We start from the raw sequence: 18,386 nt of genomic DNA on the forward strand, positions 1-18,386 counted from the left end.
AGGCCGGGCCGGGCCCTCCGGTTCCAGAAAGCTCCGGGGCCGGGAGCGGGGCCGGGAGCGGGGCGGATCCGGAGCGCCGCCGCCGCGATAAATAGGGGCAGGCGGGGGCGGCGCAGCTCCCAGGGCGGCCGGAGCGCAAACCGCAGGTACCGCTCGCGTCCCTTCCCTTCCCTTCCCTTCCCTTCCCTTCCCTTCCCTTCCCTTCCCTTCCCTTCCCTTCCCTTCCCGTCCCTTCCCTTCCCTTCCCTTCCTTCCCTTCCCTTCCCTTCCCTTCCCTTCCCTTCCCTTCCCTTCCCTTCCCGTCCCTTCCCGTCCCTTCCCGTCCCCTCCGGTCCCTTCCCTCCCTTTCCCGTCCCCTCCCATCCTGTCCCCCCCATCCTGGACGAGCCGCTCGGGTCTCAGCAGGGGCTGCAGCCAGGGGCCCTATGCGCCAGCAGCCTCCGTGGGGCAGGAGTTTCCCACAATGCCGTGGGGCAGCGATGGGGCGGATGCCGGGGTGCTCTGGTTTGATGGGGGGTGGGGGGGATGTTTTGGATGGCAGCAACGCCAGGACACTGGGTGCGGTGCTGGGCGCCTGCGGCGGCTCCCGCTGGGGCTCCGGGCCAGGGACACGCTGCCCACGGGGCCAGGGCTGGTGGCCACGCTGCGGCTATAGCCCACGGGGATGGGGCTGGTGGCCACGCTGCAGCCATAACCCGCAGGGCCAGGGCTGGTGGCCACGCTGCAGCTATAACCCACGGGATGGGGCTGGTGGCCACGCTGCAGCCATAACCCGCAGGGCCAGGGCTGGTGGCCACGCTGCGGCTATAGCCCACAGGGCCAGGGCTGGTGGCCACACTGCAGCCATAACCCGCAGGGCCAGGGCTGGTGGCCACACTGCAGCCATAACCCGCAGGGCCAGGGCTGGTGGCCGCGCTGCAGCTATAGCCCATGGGGACGGGGATGGTGGCCACGCTGTAACTATAGCCCATGGGGCCAGGGCTGGTGGCCACGCTGCAGCTATAGCCCACAGGGCCAGGGCTGGTGGCCACGCTGCGGCTACAGCCCATGGGGATGGAGCTGGTGGCCACGCTGCAGCTATAGCCCATGGGGCCAGGGCTAGTGGCCATGCTGCAGCTATAGCCCATGGGGATGGGGCTGGTGACCACACTGCGGCTATAGCCCACGGGGATGGGGGCTGGTGGCCACACTGTGGCTATAGCCCATGGGCCTAGGGCTGGTGGCCACGCTGTGGCTATAGCCCATGGGGCCAGGGCTAGTGGCCACGCTGCAGCTATAGCCCATGGGGCCAGGGCTGGTGGCCACGCTGCGGCTATAGCCCTTCAGGACGGGGCTGGTGGCCACACTGCGGCTATAGCCCGTGGGGATGGGGCTGGTGGCCACACTGTGGCTATAGCCCATGGGCCTAGGGCTGGTGGCCACGCTGTGGCTATAGCCCATGGGGCCAGGGCTAGTGGCCATGCTGCAGCTATAGCCCATGGGGATGGGGCTGGTGGCCACGCTGCGGCTATAGCCCGTGGGGATGGGGCTGGTGGCCATGCTGTGGCTATAGCCCTTCGGGACGAGGCTGGTGGCCACGCTGCGGCTATAGCCCATGGGGCCAGGGCTGGTGGCCACGCTGTGGCTATAGCCCATGGGGATGGGGGCTGGTGGCCACGCTGCGGCTATAGCCCTTCAGAACAGAACTAGTGGCCACGCTGCAGCTATAGCCCTTCAGGACAGAGCTGGTGGCCACGCTGCGGCTATAGCCCATGGGACCAGGACTGGTGGCCACACTGCAGCTATAGTCCTTCAGAACAAGACTAGTGGCCACGCTGCGGCTATAGCCCATGGGGCCAGGGCTGGTGGCCACGCTGCAGCTATAGCCCATGGGGCCAGGGCTTGTAGCCGCACTGTGGCTATAGCCCATGGGGATGGGACTAGTGGCCGCACTGCAGTTGCAGCCCGTGGCGCAGTGCCTGGGCTGCTGGCCACGCTGCAGCTATAGCTGATGGCACAGTGCTAGTTGGGCTAGTAACCCCGTGGTGGCTAGCCCACGGCGCAGTGCTGGGGGGGCTAGTAGCCCTGCAGTGGCTCCCCATTACATGGTGCTGGGGAGGGGGCTAGGAGCTGCATGGGCGCTAGCCCAGCGTGCAGTGCTGGTGGGAAGCCGGTAGCCACCGTCCAGCTAGCCCATCACAAGGTGCTGGAAGAGGGCCGGCAGCCCAGTGCGGCTCAGCCATCACGCAAGCCTTTGGGGGGGGGGCGGCAGCCCAGTGCAGCTGAGTCATTGCACAATATTTTGGGGGGGAGGTCTGGTAGCTCAATGCAGCCAGGCTATTGCACAACATTTTTTTTTTGGGGGGGGGGGTTGGTAGCCCAGTGCTGCTGGGCCATTACATGAAATCTGGGGGGGGGGGGGACTTGTAGCCCAATGCAGCTGGGCCATTGCACAATATTTGGGGGGGGGCAGCAGCCCAATGCAGCTGAGTCATTGCACAATATTTTTTTTGGGGGGGGGAGGTGGGTCTGGTAGCCCAATGCAGCCAGGCTATTGCACAACATTTGGTGGGGGGGGGCTGGTAGCCCAATGCCCCTGGGCCATTACATGAAATCTGGGGCGGGGGGGAGACGGACTTGTAGCCCAATGCAGCTGGGCCATTGCACAATATTTGGGGTGGGGGTCTGGTAGCCCAATGCAGCCGGGCTATTGCACAACATTTGGGGGGGGCAGTAGCCCAATGCAGCTGAGTCATTGCACAATATTTTTTGGGGGGGGGACTTGTAGCCCAATGCAGCCAGGCCATTGCACAGCCCAGGGCAGGGGTGGGGGGGGGGCTGGCAGCCCTGGGGGCCGCAGAGGGGTAGCGGGGGGAGGATGCTCGGCTGCCCCCCTTCCCCCCCCCCCGTGTGAACGCGCCGCCCCGGAAAGCCGCCGCCGCGGGGGACGCGTGCCCGGGCAGCGCTTGGCCGCCGGCCCGGCCTGTGCCGGGGGGGCCGGGGGGGCGGCCGGCGGGCTCAGGCGCTCTCTGCCGCCGCGCTCGCAGCCAGGCTCAGGCCACCGCCGGCGAGGACCATGGCGCTGCGGGCGCTCGCGCTGCTCGTCACCCTGCTCGCCTGGCCCGGGGGCCGGGCCCTCGTCCCCCCCGGCGAGCTCAAGCGTAAGTGGGGACGGGGGATGGGAAAGGGGACGGGAAAAGGGACGGGGATGGAACCGGAATGGGGACGGGGACGGGAACAGGAGGGGGGTGGGGATGGGACCTGGGGTGCGACCTGGGATGGGAACAGGGATGGAACGGGGGTGATAGATGGAGGGATGGGATGGGGCGCAGGGACAGGGGTGGGGATGAGGACAGGGGGGTGGGATGGGGGGACCAGGACAGGGGGATAGGATGGGGGGATGGGGTGGGGAGAAGGGGATGGGAGGATAGGATGGGGGGATGGGATGGAGGGTGGGATGAGGACAGGAGGATGGAGACGGGGGGATAGGACAGGGGGATGGGATGGGGGGATGGGATGAGGAGATGGGATGGGGGGATAGGATGGGGGGATGGGATGGGGGGACCGGGATGGGGATGGGGATGGGGGGATAGGATGGGGGGGATGGGGTGTGGGGGGAAGAGGACAGGGGGATGGGATGGGGGGACCAGGACGGGGATGGGGACGGGGGGGGGATAGGATGGGGGGATGGGACGGGGGGGATGAGGACAGGGGGATGGGATGGGGGGACCGGGATGGGGACGGGGGGATAGGATGGGGGGATGGGATGGGGGGATGAGGACAGGGGGATGGGGACGGGGGATAGGATGGGAAGGGGCGGGATACGATGGGGACAGGACCAGGATGGCATGGGGGGCACCCCGGGAGCCCTGTGCACGCCGAGCCCCGTTTGGACGGGGGGAGCCTGGCGGGCGCCCCAGGGTGCTCCTCGCCCTGCCCGTCCCCGGCAGAGCTGTCGGCGGCCGGCAGCAAGTACATCGACGCCGAGGTGGAGAACGCCATCGACGGCGTGAAGCAGATGAAGACCCTCATGGAGAAGAGCAGCAAGGAGCACGAGGCCGTGCTGCACACCCTGGAGGAGACCAAGCGCAGGAAGGAGGTGGGCGAGGGAGAGGAGGGCGCGGGCGGCGCGGGGGGCCCCGCGCGGCGCTGAGGGCCGGCGGGCCGCCCCGCAGGAGGCCGTGCAGCGGGCGCAGGCGGCGGAGCGGCGGCTGGCGGCGCGCCGGGCCGCGTGCAACGGCACCGCCGCGGCGCTCTGGGACGAGTGCAAGCCCTGCCTCAAGCGCACCTGCGTGCGCTTCTACTCCAGGAGCTGCCACAGCGGCTCCGGGCTCCTGGGGCGGCAGGTGAGCCCGGCGCGGGGGACGAACCCGGGGCGCGGGGGGAAATCGGCGTGCAGGGGCAAAAAACCCAGGGCACGGGGCAAAAAACCCAGCACGGGGGGAAAAACCTGGGGTGTGGGGGGAGAAATGGGGCATGGGGGAAAAATTGGAGTGTGGGGCAAAAAACCCAGGGCACGGGGCAAAAAGAACAGCATGGGGGGAAAAAACCTGGGGTGCGGGGGGAAAAACCCCAGGGTGCAAGGGGGAAAAAAATCTGGGGTGCAGGGGGGAATAACATGGCATGGGGGAAAAAATGTGGCATGGGGGAAAAATGCCGCATGGGGGGGAAATGGGGTGTTGGGGGAAAAAGAATGGAGCATGGGGAGAAAAAACACAGGGTGTGGGGGGAATAATGGGGCATGGGGGTGAAGAATGGGGCATGGGAGGGAAAAATGGGGTGTGGGGGGAAAAAGGGGCTGTGGGGGGAAACAATGGGGCGTGGGGAAAAAGAAACAGGGCATGGGGGGAAAATGGGACATGGGAAGAAAAGATGGGGTTTCTGGGGGGAAATTGGGGTGTGGGGAAGAAAAATGGGCATGGGGGGGGAAATGGAGCATGGGAAGAATGTATCGAGGCTTGGGAAAAAAGCCCGGGGCGTGGGAAAAAAACACCGGGGCGTGGGAAAAAATGCCGGGGCATGGGAAAAAAAACCCCGGGCGGCGCTGGGGGCCCGCGGGAGGACCCACGCCGTGCCGTGCCGTGCCACACCGCGCCGTGCCGCCCGCAGCTGGAGGAGCTCCTGAACCGCTCGTCGCCCTTCTTGCTGTGGCCGGACGGCGAGCGGCTGGAGGCGCTGCTGGAGCGCGCCCAGCGCCAGGAGCGGCGCTTCGAGGACCTCGAGGAGCACTTCGAGCTGCTGGAGCACGGCGTCGCCGACGTCTTCGAGGAGAGCGCCCGGGCGCCCGTCGCCCTGCCCTTGGGCGCCTGGCGCCGGCCCGGCCTCAGGCGCCCGGGCACCCGCCGCCGCCGCCACCTGCACCCCTTCTTCCCGCACCCCGCTTCCGGCTTCCACCGCTTCTTCCAGCCCTTCCTGGAGCTGACGCAGCGCATGGTGGAGGACGCGCAGCGCGCCGCGGACTGGGAGCCCTGGCAGCGCCCGCTCGCAGGTAGGACGGCGCCCGGCTCCGGGCCGCCTCGCCAGCCTGAGCTCAGCCCTGCTGCGGCAGCCGGGAACCCACCTGAGGAGCAGGAGGAGCAGGAGGAGGAGGAGGAGGAGGAAGGGGGAGGGTGGCATTTCGAAATCCCCGTTGGCACAAAACCCTTCAGCTGGAAAAAACAGCCCCGGTTCGGGGCCAGGAAATGCATTTCGGTGAAGTCAGAATTGCAGCAGGGAGGGAGCGAGGTGGGGGGGGGGAAAGGCGAAAAGGCAAAGGCTGTTTGTACGCGCGCGGCGGGTGACGCTGCGGCCGCCCCGGCCTCGCCGCAGAGTCCCGTAACGCCAGCGACGACCGCGTCGTGTGCCGGGAGATGCGGCGCAACTCCGCCGGCTGCCTGAAGATGCGGGACGAGTGCGAGAAGTGCCGGGAGCTCCTGTCCGTGGGTGAGCGCGGCGCCGCGGCGGGGGGACGGGACGCGGCTTGATGCCGCGGTGCAAAACGCAGAGCCAGGGATGGGGACGGCGCCGCCGGGTCGCCGACGCGCTGCCGGCCGCCCGCAGATTGCTCGGAGACGGACGCGGAGCAGAGCCTGGCGCGGGAGCAGCTCGAGGACGCCCTGCGCCTGGCCGAGAGCTTCAGCCGCCACTACGACGACCTGCTGCGCGACTTCCAGGCCGAGATGCTCAACACCACCAGCCTCCTGAAGCAGCTCAACAGGCAGTTCGGCTGGGTCGCGCGCCTGGCCAACCTCACGCAGGACGATAGCGGCTTCCTCCAGGTCACCACGGTGGGTCCCACCGCGCCAGGCCCCGTGCAAAGCTCAGCATGAGGCTCTGCACGTGCACAGGGTTTTGCACGGGGCTTTGCACAAGGCTCATCACAAGGCTCTGCACGGTCCTTTGCACAAAGCTTTGCAAAAGACTGCACGAGGCTCTGCAGAGGGTCTCTGCACGGGGCTCTGCACAGAGGCTCCGCACGAGGATGTGCACAGGGTCCCGGGGCTCTGCAGAGGGTCTCTGCACAGGGCTCTGCACGAGGCTGTGCACAGGGTCCCAGGGCTCTGCAGAGGGTCTTTGCACGGGGCTCTGCATGAGGCTGTGCACAGGGGTCCCGGGGCTCTGCAGAGGGTCTCTGCACGGGGCTCTGCATGAGGATGTGCACAGGGGTCCTGGGGCTCTGCAGAGGGTCTTTGCACAGGGCTCTGCACGAGGCTGTGCACAGGGGTCCTGGGGCTCTGCAGAGGGTCTCTGCACGGGGCTCTGCACGAGGCTGTGCACAGGGGTCCTGGGGCTCTGCAGAGGGTCTTTGCACGGGGCTCTGCACGAGGCTGTGCACAGGGGTCCCGGGGCTCTGCAGAGGGTCTTTGCACAGGGCTCTGCACGAGGCTGTGCACAGGGGTCCCGGGGCTCTGCAGAGGGTCTTTGCACAGGGCTCTGCACGAGGCTGTGCGCAGGGGTCCTGGGGCTCTGCAGAGGGTCTTTGCACAGGGCTCTGCACGAGGATGTGCACAGGGGTCCCGGGGCTCTGCAGAGGGTCTTTGCACAGGGCTCTACACGAGGCTGTGCACAGGGGTCCTGGGGCTCTGCAGAGGGTCTCTGCACGGGGCTCTGCACGAGGTTGTGCGCAGGGGTCCTGGGGCTCTGCAGAGGGTCTTTGCACAGGGCTCTGCACAAGGATGTGCACAGGGGTCCTGGGGCTCTGCAGAGGGTCTTTGCACGGGGCTCTGCACGAGGCTGTGCACAGGGTCCCGGGGCTCTGCAGAGGGTCTCTGCACAGGGCTCTGCACGAGGCTGTGCACAGGGTCCCGGGGCTCTGCAGAGGGTCTCTGCACGGGGCTCTGCACGAGGCTGTGCACAGGGGTCCCGGGGCTCTGCAGAGGGTCTTTGCACGGGGCTCTGCACGAGGCTGTGCACAGGGGTCCCGGGGCTCTGCAGAGGGTCTTTGCACGGGGCTCTGCACGAGGCTGTGCGCAGGGGTCCTGGGGCTCTGCAGAGGGTCTCTGCACGGGGCTCTGCACGAGGCTGTGCACAGGGGTCCCGGGGCTCTGCAGAGGGTCTTTGCACGGGGCTCTGCACGAGGCTGTGCGCAGGGGTCCTGGGGCTCTGCAGAGGGTCTCTGCACGGGGCTCTGCACGAGGATGTGCACAGGGTCCCGGGGCTCTGCAGAGGGTCTCTGCACAGGGCTCTGCACGAGGCTGTGCACAGGGTCCCGGGCTCTGCAGAGGGTCTCTGCACGGGGCTCTACACGAGGCTGTGCACAGGGGTCCTGGGGCTCTGCAGAGGGTCTCTGCACGGGGCTCTGCACGAGGCTGTGCACAGGGGTCCTGGGGCTCTGCAGAGGGTCTCTGCACGGGGCTCTGCACGAGGATGTGCACAGGGTCCTGGGGCTCTGCAGAGGGTCTTTGCACAGGGCTCTGCACAAGGATGTGCACAGGGGTCCTGGGGCTCTGCAGAGGGTCTTTGCACAGGGCTCTGCACGAGGCTGTGCACAGGGGTCCCGGGGCTCTGCAGAGGGTCTTTGCACGGGGCTCTGCACGGGGCTCTGCACGAGGATGTGTGCAGGGGTCCTGGGGCTCTGCAGAGGGTCTTTGCACAGGGCTCTGCACAAGGCTGTGCACAGGGTCCCGGGGCTCTGCAGAGGGTCTCTGCACAGGGCTCTGCACGAGGCTGTGCACAGGGGTCCTGGGGCTCTGCAGAGGGTCTTTGCACGGGGCTCTGCACGAGGCTCACCGCGAGGCTCCGCACGGGGCCCTGCACCACGGGCCGCCGGCGCGGGGGCTTCCTTCGCCCTCGGAGCAGCCCGGCTGCTCCCCCGCGGCAGCGGTGGCAGGCTGCCGGCGGCGACCGAAAGTGGGTCAGGGGGAGAAAGAGGCGATTGTGCGTCGCCCGAGAGCGCTGCCGCGCGCGCGCGCGCCCGCCCGAGAGCCGGCGCCGGGCGCTAGCCGGGCTCCCCGCGCTCCCCACCAGGTGCTCTCCAGGACCCCCAACCCGCAGGACCCGTCGGCGCTGCCGGACACGCAGGTGACGGTGCAGCTCTTCGACTCGGAGCCGCTGGAGCTCACGGTGCCCGGCGACATCGCGTGGGACGACCCGCGCTTCATGGAGCTCGTGGCCGAGCAGGCGCTGCAGCACTACAAGCAGCTCAGCCCGTGAGTCCTGCCGCGGCGCCCGGCCCCGGCCCCTGCCACGGCGGGGACCGGCCGCCGCTGACCTCCCTCCCTCCCTCCCTCCGACAGCGAGTAGCCGCCGGGCGCCGCAGCCCTCGCGCCCGTCCCGCGCTGAGCGGGGCGCCCACCCCGCCGCCTGCCCCCCGCCGCGGGGGGCCCCTTCGGCGAGGGGGTCCCCAAACGGAAAATAAAGGTAGAGTCCAAAGCCGAGGTGCCTCGTTCTTCCGCCGCGCGCACGGGCCGGGGCAGCCAGCGGGAGCCGGTGCCGGCGCAGCGGGTTGGTTTTTTCCCGGCTGCTGGCACAGACACCCCCAGAGAGAGCTGCGGGGTGATGCATTTATTGGGGGGCAAGGGGGGGACCCAGCGTGGCCGACGGCGAGCCCGCGCCGGGCAGGAGGCGACGCTCGGCCCTGGCCCCCATCGCGCTACCCGCCGCAGCAGCCCGCTCGGCGCCGGAGCCGCTTGGAAACGTCGGCAGGAGGACGGAGGCCGCCGCTGCTGGGGCTCCTTAAGCCCCTTCCCGTCCTTCGGGGGGGAGCGGAGAGCCGGACGGCGGCGTGCAGCACGCCGGTCCCCGCTCGGCCGTGCGGAGGCCGGCGGCGGCTCAGCGCTCGCTGTCGAGGGCACGGCTCCGGCCGCGCAGCAAGCTCTCGCTCTCCGCCGCGCCGCCGGGCGCCGGGCGCCGGGGCAGCCGGGCGAGCAGCGGCCGGTGCAGGCCGTTGTAGAGCGCGGTGCCCGCCAGCAGGACCAGGAAGCCCAGGATCTCCAGGCCGTGGAAGGTCTCCCAGCCCACGGCCAGGCTCACGGCCCAGACGACCACGGTGCGGAGGCTGTCCAGCACCATGCGGGTGGTGGCGCTGATCTCCTTGGTGACGCTGACGCCGGCAAAGTTGAAGAAGGCGATGCTGCTGACGTTGCCCAGCAGCGCCAGGGCGATGAGGGGCCGGTGGCCGAGCTGGCAGAAGGCGTCCAGCGCGTCTTCCAGCGTCCGCCGGGGGTTCCCGCTGAAGCTGCCCGCCGGGATGTAGTACATGGGCACCAGCAGCAGGGCCAGGATGACGAAGCCGAAGAAGCCTGAGAAGCGAGCGGGAGACGTGGCACGAGACGGGCGCCAGCTCCGAGCACGGCAGCTGTTCCCCAGCCCCGTCCCACAGAAGAGGGCCAGAGGGGCGGCCGGCACCCCCTCGGCACGCCCCGTGCCACGGCGCCGCCAGCCCGAAACAGCCCGCCCCGAGCTGGGTTTGTGGGATCCAGCACCCCCTCGAGCGCGCCCTCAGCCCCCTTCGAGCCGACTCCAGCAGCGGAGCCCCCAGCCCCGGCGCCCGTCCCGCCGCCCCGAGGCCGCGCGCACCTTCGGTGCCGACAGCCCGCAGCGGGTGCACGTCATGCTTGTAGACGAACTTCTCCTCCAGCACCATCTGGATGGCAACGACCACCTGCGCCATGACGATGAGCAAGTCGCCTGGGGAGGGAGGATCACGCAGAGCCCTTGAGCTCGTGACCGCCGAACGGGCAGCGCGGCCGCCCCGGAGCCAGCGGGGACGCGGCACCGCCGCCGCAGCAGCACGTCGGCCGCCGGCAGAGCTCGGCACGTGGCACCGCGGGCGCCGTTTCACCCCCGCCATCCCACCACCGGCCCGGTCCTCCCGCCACGGCCCCCACGTACCGGTTATCACCTCGCTGAGCTTGTGCTTCTGGTCGTGGGTGCCGTGCAGGTCAGCCAGCCCCACCACCACCAGCCCCACGATGGTGACCAGGATGCCCAGCCACTGGCTCAGCTCCAGCTTCCGGCCCAGGAAGGCCACGGAGAGGAGCCCGGTGAAGATGATCACGGACCCTCGCAGCATCTGGAAGCTGGAGGCGCTGGTCATGTTCAGGGCTGCGCACGGAAAGGGGGACCCACGAGTCGCGCGAGCAGCCCAGCCCCGGGGCTCCGGGGGGATCTGCTGCAGTAATTAAGGGCAGATCGATGGCAGGACAGGGCAGCGACACTGTCCACCGCGCTCGCTCCTTATTTAAGGCCGTCAGCAGAAGAAGCACTTGTGTGCCAGGGCCCTGCGCCCCTGCTGCACGGGCCTCAGCGGTGGGGCCGTCCCCGTCCCTGCACACGGCACTTACCCACGTACATGATGCTGGTCCCCGTCATGTCGCACAGCGCAGGGGGCAGGAAGAGCAGCGGGTTGAAGGGCTGTGCCGAGGCCATGCTGGGCTCTGCTCTGTGCCGGTCCCTCCACACCAGTAGGTAAAACACCCCCAGGCAGGAAAACTCCCCCAGGAACATCCCCACGGCCTGCAAGAGATGTAGGTGAGGGACGCTGGGCCTGGTGGAAACCAGGGCCCTACCGCAACCACGAGGGCCCCTCTGGGCACCGCATCCAGGTTTTACCCCCCCCAGAATAGCTGTGAACCTCCAGTTAGTGGTGGCCTACAGGCCCAGGAGGTTTAGCCTCTCCTCTGCTGGATGCTGAGACATCCCACAGCCTCGTGTGAGGCTGGTCCCGGGTGAAGCCACGGGGTTATCGCACACACGGACACGTCCTGCTGCCCTGGAGAGGCCCGTGGGCTCCGGCAGCTCTGCTGAGCCATGGGCGAGGATGCACCGGCCTCGCAGAGCCTGCAGCACACGGGGAGCAGCCTGCCAAGGTGAGCGGCTTGGTGCCAGCCCCACAGGGAGCCCCAGGGCCCGGACGGCCCCGGGCAACCTAGCAGCTGCTTTGGTCACCACGACAAGGAGTCGGAAATCCCGGAAGCCTCCTATTTGTGTGAAACCCAAGGGGCACGTGCCCTTCCTAGCACCTTGTCAGGCCAAGTGCTCAAAGGCCAGGCCCAGCCACTAACCCCAGCCACAGGTGGTCCTGGGCAGAGGTTGCGGGGAATCTCCGCCGCGCTGTGAGCCACCACGAGGCGGTCACGTCTCCGAGGGAGCCCCAGGGCACATGTCCCAGCCGCGCCACGCTTGGGTCTCACCTGCAGGAAGGGATGCGCGAAGTCATGCTCCTCTGTCCCACCGCAGCCGGCGGCGCTGAAGGTGTCGGCCCACCTGAGAGGCAGAGGAGAAGGTCATGGCTGGACACAGGGAGTCAGGGAGCTGGAATACACCCGGAGAGCAAACCCAGAGCTGTCCTCGCTTTCCCACTTCCCGGAGAAACAGAGATGATCCCACCCAGTCCCAGTGAGCAAAAAAGGGGTGTCCTGTCCTCCATCTGCCAGAGGACACTGTGCCTGGGACCCTCTATGAGGATGCCCAGAAGAGGCAGAGCAGGGTGGGGTGAAGGGGACTCCCAGCTCCGGCTGTCTGCGACACCTTGGGGTGCCCCAGCATGTTGAGAGCTCACTGGTCTCCATAGCAGGAGTTGAAGGTCTCCAGCACCCTGCCCAGGGCTGGGTGACACCCAGAGGTGCTGGAGGGCCTGAGCCTCCCTCCCCTGCCCCTTGCGCTGCCCTGGCTGCCATGGAGGAGCACCCAAGGGCAAGGCGATGCAGAGGCGGTACGGAGGGCCAGGAGCGAGTTAGGCCCACCGAAGTGGTTCCTCTCCATAACCACACCAAGTCCTGCCCCAAGCCTGCTCCAGGCAGCAGCACGCAGGATCCGCTCCGTGCCCCCGGAGACGGCAGCCTCCAGGCCAGCAGGTAACAGCTCCCGGGTTTGGGCCAGGACTGCAGCATCCTGCAGCATCCAGGACCTCTTCCAGCTGCCATCCCCGCTGGAGCGGCTTGGCCGAGCCGAACCGCTGCTCCGAGCTCATCCTGGCTTCTTCTTGGCAACGTTTGAGGGCGAGAGAGATTTGGGGAAGCGGCTAAGAGCTGCTCCCGGCTCAGCTGCTGAGTGAGGAAATCCCCTGCGGCGCGCTCAGCCCAAGCGCCGGCGGCACCGAGGTCCCGGGCCGCAGCCGGGGCCGTCCCCGGGCCCCAGCGCCCGCTTCCAGACACGCAGCAAGGCGAGACGCCGCGGCAGCCGCCCCGACCTGCCCGCAGCTCCGCGAGCGGCTCCTGGCCGGGCTCCGGCGCCTCCCCGGCCCTGAGTGACAGGCAGGGAAACGGACACCACCGTGTCGCACAACACGGAGATCCAGTGTCCCGCGCCCACCGCTGCCGGCTCAGCAGCGGACGGGACCTGGCACGTCACCGTCCCGCCAGGCAGCGCCTGGACCACGCTACGGGGGCGGGGAGGGGGGCCAGCTCAGCCCCTTTCCTCCCCACGCACCGGTCCTGAACACGAGTGGAGCCACCCTGGAGCTACAGGACAGACGGAGCACCAGGGCCCTGCTCTGGAAGAGGCGGCAGCTCCCACCACTCGTACACCCAGTCACGGCGTTCTGCGGCAGGAGAAACCTCTCCTTTGGGGTCTTCCAGGCACGAAGGGCAGCGCAGCAAGCAGTGCAGCAAGACAAACAGCAAGAGCTCGGGGTGGTCATGTCCAAGCGATGCGAAGTCCAGAGAGACCCAGAGGCTGTGGCACAGCTCCTCCCAGCCCCGCAGCCGGTTCCGGGGAGGGTCTTCTCCTCCTGCTTTCCGAGGGCTCCCCAGCCTCACGGTGACCAGCTGTCCGGCTCCAGGGCACCCGCAGCACGCACCCAGATTCGAGCCTGATGCCAGCGGGCCTGCTGAGCTCGGGGAAACGCCAAGGGAGCAGAGGCCAGGGCAAACCCCAGACTTGCCTTTGCTTTTGCAGGATGGAGCTTCTCAGCCAGGCCGGCGAGATTTTGGCGTGAGTCACTCGCTGCCGATGTGCCGCAGCCCCTCCGTCACGTGCCGGCTCAGCGCCGCGTTTCGCAAGCGGCAGCGAACCCCGGCACGAGCGAGGCGCTCGTCGGGCTGCGCGTGGCTTTGGCGGGGCGGCTGGGAGCTCGGGGCGGCCGGGAGCTCGGCGCGCCATTTCCTGGCCCAGCTCTGCCCCGCTGCAGCACGCGCTGCAGGGCTGTCGTGCCTCAGTTTCCCCGTTCGGCATCCCCAGGACAGCAGGATGCTGAGGACCTGTGGCGAGCTGCAAATCCGCAAGCTGCCGCGATGCTGGGGACGAGCCGCAGCCTGGCCACGTGGGCCAGCGCTGATGCCTGCAGTTCTCCCTGGTGGTCCCAGACCTGGTGGCCCAGCAGGTCCATCTTGCTCGGCTTTTGGGAACCTCATCCATGTTGCGAGTGATGGGAGCACCCCAGGGTGCTCGAGAGCTCCCACTTCCCCTCTGGGAAGCAGATCAGTCCTGAAAGCGGGCAGCCTCAGCCTGGCCCAGTTTCCCTTCTGGACCGCAAGGGTCACCCCAGACCCAAAGGGGGGGCTCCGGGGCCCCAAAGGGGGACTGCAAGGGTCACCCTAGACCCAAAGGGGGGGCTCCAGGGCCCCAAAGGGGGACTGCAAGGGTCACCCTAGACCCAAAGGGGGGGCTCCAGGCCCCAAAGGGGGACCGCAAGGGTCACCCCAGACCCAAAGGGGGGGCTCCGGGGCCCAAAAGGGGGACTGCAAGGGTCACCCTAGACCCAAAGGAGGGGCTCCAGGCCCCAAAGGGGGACTGCAAGGGTCACCCTAGACCCAAAGGGGGGGCTCTGGGGCCCAAAGGGGCCACCCTAGGCCCAAAAGGGGACCCAAAGGTCACCCCAGACCCAAGGAGGCCACCCCAGGGCCCGAACAGAGACTTTATGCCCACCCCACGGTCCTCGGCGGCCTGCAGCGCCCAAAGGGAGGCCCCCAGCCCCCACCTCAGTGCCCAAAGAGGGGCCCCAGGGTGGGGGTGGGACCCCAAACCCACCACGGGGTGAAAGACGGGGGAGGGGGGAGAAGGGCAGGCCGAGCGCAGGCCCCGGAGGGGCACGGCAGGCCGGGGCAGGCCTCGGGGGCCGGCGGGGCGGCAGGGAGCACCGCGGGGGGGAGGCTGGGGGCCGCCCGCACTCACTTGGCGGCCAGGGTGTTGATGGAGCCGGTGAGCAGCATGAGGGCGGCCAGGCCCAGCTGGTACCGGGTCCAGGCCATGGACCCGCCGCCGCCGCCGCCGCCGCTGCCGCCGCGCCGGGCGCCGCCTCCTCCCGCGCCGTCACGGCCCCGCCCCCTCCGCCCGGCCCCGCCCCCTCCCCTGCTACCCTGCCTCCGCCCGGCCCCGCCCCCTCCGCCTGGCCCCGCCCCCTCCCCTGCTACCCTGCCTCCGCCCGGCCCCGCCCCCTCCTGCCTTTAGAACTCCAGCCACTCGGCCCCGCCCCCTCTCGGCTGCTAGCGCTTAGAGCTCGGCCCCGCCCCCTATACCCTGGCCCCGCCCCATCCCTGCCGGGCACGCCCCCTCCGCCTGGGTCCCGCCCCCTCCCCCCTACTGGCGCTCCCTACAACCCAGCACCGCCCCCTCCCGTCTGGCACCGCCCCCTCCCGCCTGGCCCCGCCCCCTCCAGCGCAGGCTCCCAGTGGGGGCTCTCAGCCCCCCCCCCCGTCCCCGCGCTGGGTCCTGGTGCTGCATGTCCAGCGCCGATGTCCCTGCGCCGCCCTGTCCCCGTGCCCCCGAGGGAGGTGGCCCCCATCCCCAGCGTCCCCGCGTCCCCGCTGTGTCTCCGCAGCCCTGTACTGTCCCCGCGTCCCTGCGGCCTCCAGCAGAGCCAGCATGCACATGAGCAGCACGGTAACACACGCACGTGCGCACACAGACCCCGCTGGCACACGCTTGCCCACGCTCACCGCGAGTGTGTGCACACCCTCCTGCACAACACACGCACACGCGTGCACTCGCGTCTGTGCAACGCCCGCGTGTGCGTGCGCACACAGCTGTGCAATGCACACGTGCACATGCATGCACACTCTCGCATGCCAGTGCGCGCACACTCACCCTTTTGCAACGCACATGTGCACAGCACTTGAGCATGCATACACACGCTGACATGCGAGTGCATATTCAGGCCAGCGCGCATCCCCTGCACGGACACCCGCAGCCGGGCTGGGGAGGCCGGCAGGAGGAGGGAGTGCTGCTGGCCGCTCCGGGGTTATTCCTGCCCCGAGATGCAATACTGCCTGATGCAAAACCGGCTGCAACACAGACGGCTGCAAACTCGGCTGCAATGCTGCTGCTGCAAAACCAGCTGCAATACTGCCAGCTGCAGCCCTGCCAGCTGCAAGCCCAGCGGCAATACCGCCAGCTGCAAAGCCGGCGCAGTACTGCCTGCCGCACACCCAGCGGCAGTACTGCCACCCGTAAACCGGGTCGCAACCCCGCCGGCTGCAACCCCGCCGGCTGCGGGCCGCGCGCGGCGGCGAGCAGCACAGGAGAGGAGGGAGAGGCGGCGGCGCGCCCCCGACGCGGCCCCCGCTGCGGCGGCCGTGCACGGGCCAGCGCCGCGCTGCTCCTCCTCCTCCTCCCCCTCCTGCCGCTGGTGCACGGGGCCCTCTGCCCGGTGGCGCCTGCAGCTGGCTCCCGTCAAAGCGGCGTTTTTCCATCCTCCCTGACACCTCTTCCGCGGGGCCAAGCTGCTCCTGGCTCCGGGGAAAATCCTCCTGCGAGCCCAAACCAAAGCCTGGGACGATTTCGGTGGCGGGAAGACCCCCAGCAGCTGCCGGCAGTGCCGGGCTTGGTGTCGGGCTGGTGCCCGCTGCGGTAACGTGGGAGACGGGCACGGGAGACCCTCAGGTCCTCTTAAATCCTCAGCTGGAAGAAAAAGCAGCTTTTCCACCCAGAAGTGTCAGGGTGAGCTTTTTTTATAGCTTTTAATAAGCTAGGAACCAAAAACAGAGGGATTTAACAAAACTTTCTTGGCCAAGAGAAGGGAACGCCAGGCACCCAGCTCTGGCACAGTGAGACCCCCTCCATCGTCTCAGCCGGAGGCGGCTCTGGCCACCGCGGACGCACCGGTGGCTCTGCCCCGGGCTGATCTCCAGCCTCACCAGGGACCAGCCGCGGTGCCCTGGTTGGGTGATGATGGGCTCAGCCCCAGCTGCAGTCGCTCTCCCAGCCCCAGGGTCCTGCTGCTTCCCCAGGGAAGAGCTCTTTCCCCAGAAACTCGAGCGGATGGGGTGGGAAGGCACCTCTGGAGATCATCTAGTCCAATCCCCCCAACAGCCCCGCTCAAGCATGGTCACCTCCGACAGGTTGCCCAGGATCCTGTCCAGGTGGGTTTTGAGTATCTCCAGGGATGAAGACTCCACAACCTCTCTGGGCAACCTGCTCCAGTGCTCTGCCACCCTCACATTTAGATGTTTAGATGAAATTTCCCATGTTTCAGTTTGTGCCCATTGCTTCTTGTCCTATCACTGGGCAGCACTGAGGAGAGTCTGCCCCATGCTCTGGACACCCTCCCTTCAGATTCTTATACACATGGATGATGCAACCTAAGATACCATTGGTGGCCTTGGTCACGAGGGCACATTGCTGGCTCGTGGTCAGCTTGATGTCCACCAGGACTCCCAGGTCCTTCTCTGCAGAGCTGCTTTCCAGCAGCTCAGCCCCCAGCCTGTACTGCTGCGTGGGGTTATTCCTCCCTAGGGGCAGGACCTGGGACTTGCCTTCACTGAATTTCATGATGTTCCTCTCTGCCCAGCTCTCCAGCCTGTCGAGGTCCCCCTGAAGGGCAGCACAGCCCTCTGGGCTTTCCACCACTCCTCCCAGACCTGTACGGCATGTGAGCTCGCTGTGGGTGGGCTCTGCCCCATCTCCCCCAGCTTCTCCCGTTCAATCAGGCCCAGCGGGTCGCACGACGTGCCAGGCGGGTTGGTGGCTGCGTGAAGGGGGCTGGGAGCCCGGCATGCCAGGGCAGCCCCGGGAACGTCCCCCAGGATCGGAGCAGAGCTCCTGCTGGCTCGGCATCATGTCCTCAGCAAGGGCAAGAGTGGGAGGGCAGAGCAGGGCACTCGCAGGGCCTTTGGGCCAGAGCCTCTCTTCTGTGAAACTCCCCCATTGCCTCCGAACTGCACCTGAGCACCACCGACCACGTTGACAGCTCCACCGTGGGCCCACCACGGGCCTGGAGAGCAGTGGGAGGAGAGGACAGGCAGAGGGAGCAAGCCATGGGACCGTCCTGGTCCCTGGGCCCACCGGGAAGCAGGGAAGTTCCTATGTGCCCACGGGTGCTTCCTCCGAGCTTCTCCTCGGATAAGCTGCTCTCTCGGCAAGCTGCTGCCAAGGCAGATCTGCTCTTCGCAGGGCTTAGCGTTATTAGATTAGATGGCTGCTCTTGACTGGGTTCGAACGGAGCGCGTGTCATCCATTTAAAGGCAGGAGAGCAGCCGAGAGCCATGGGGACGCCCCGGGCGGGCTGGCTGGGCGCCAGGTGTCTTGGCCCTTGGAGACACCCGAGTCTCTGGCTCCGTTGTTCGCTCACCTCCTGGCCCTGCAGATGTCTCGAGCCACGTCTGCGCGGGCGTCCGCCTACCGCCCCGGTCTGTCCGAGCCTCGGTTTCCCCTGGCAGAAGGTTGTGGGTGCCCAGATCACAGCTGCTGGCAGAGTTTGAGCATCTCTTGGCTGTTGCGTTGAGCGAAGGGCAGAGCTGGTCTCCAGCCCGGGCCGTGGAGCGCAGGCTGGAGAAGACGCTGTTACAGGCAGTGGTAGGAGGAAAATGGCTCTGCTGCTTTTCAGGGGTCCCCATGGGCTCCTGGGGAGACCTGGTGATGGGGGGGGGGAGCCCTGCAGGCATCTCTCCAGCCTCATGCCCGTGGGTCGCGGCGGGGCAGGAGAGGACCACAGGAGCCCGGAGGGGCTCCAACCCTGCCCACAGCCCCGGGCCCTCCTCTCCTGGGGACGAGGCCACCGAAGGACGCCGCGGCCCTGGAAGAATCCAAAGACGAGCCTTTCCTTCCTTGGC

General features: G+C 68.1%; 2 protein-coding genes across 3 annotated transcripts; one reads left to right on the forward strand and one right to left on the reverse strand.

Moving 5' to 3' along the window:
- The first annotated feature begins 41 nt into the window (after positions 1-41).
- On the forward strand, positions 42-8,832 carry CLU (clusterin). Its single transcript, XM_062573341.1, has 9 exons — positions 42-146; positions 3,027-3,140; positions 3,930-4,078; positions 4,155-4,325; positions 5,089-5,467; positions 5,788-5,901; positions 6,019-6,245; positions 8,425-8,606; positions 8,694-8,832. Exons 2-9 carry the CDS (start codon positions 3,056-3,058, stop codon positions 8,698-8,700), a joined length of 1,314 nt encoding a protein of 437 aa, XP_062429325.1. The 5' UTR covers positions 42-146; positions 3,027-3,055; the 3' UTR covers positions 8,701-8,832.
- A 114-nt stretch (positions 8,833-8,946) lies between these two features.
- SLC35F6 (solute carrier family 35 member F6) lies at positions 8,947-14,615 on the reverse strand. 2 transcript variants are annotated; one of them, XM_062573344.1, is made up of 6 exons: positions 14,512-14,615; positions 11,592-11,664; positions 10,743-10,914; positions 10,291-10,503; positions 9,976-10,086; positions 8,947-9,698 (listed from the first exon to the last, which is right to left on the reverse strand). In XM_062573344.1, the coding sequence occupies exons 1-6, from the start codon at positions 14,586-14,588 to the stop codon at positions 9,229-9,231; spliced, it is 1,116 nt and encodes a 371-aa protein (XP_062429328.1). In that variant the 5' UTR covers positions 14,589-14,615; the 3' UTR covers positions 8,947-9,228. The 2 variants fall into 2 exon arrangements, with proteins under 2 accessions (XP_062429328.1, XP_062429329.1); XM_062573345.1 differs by lacking the exon at positions 14,512-14,615 and adding an exon at positions 12,308-14,357.
- Between the last annotated feature and the right edge of the window lie 3,771 nt (positions 14,616-18,386).

The sequence above is a fragment of the Rhea pennata genome, chromosome 3 (assembly GCF_028389875.1).
Source record: "Rhea pennata isolate bPtePen1 chromosome 3, bPtePen1.pri, whole genome shotgun sequence".
Classification (NCBI taxonomy): domain Eukaryota; kingdom Metazoa; phylum Chordata; class Aves; order Rheiformes; family Rheidae; genus Rhea; species Rhea pennata.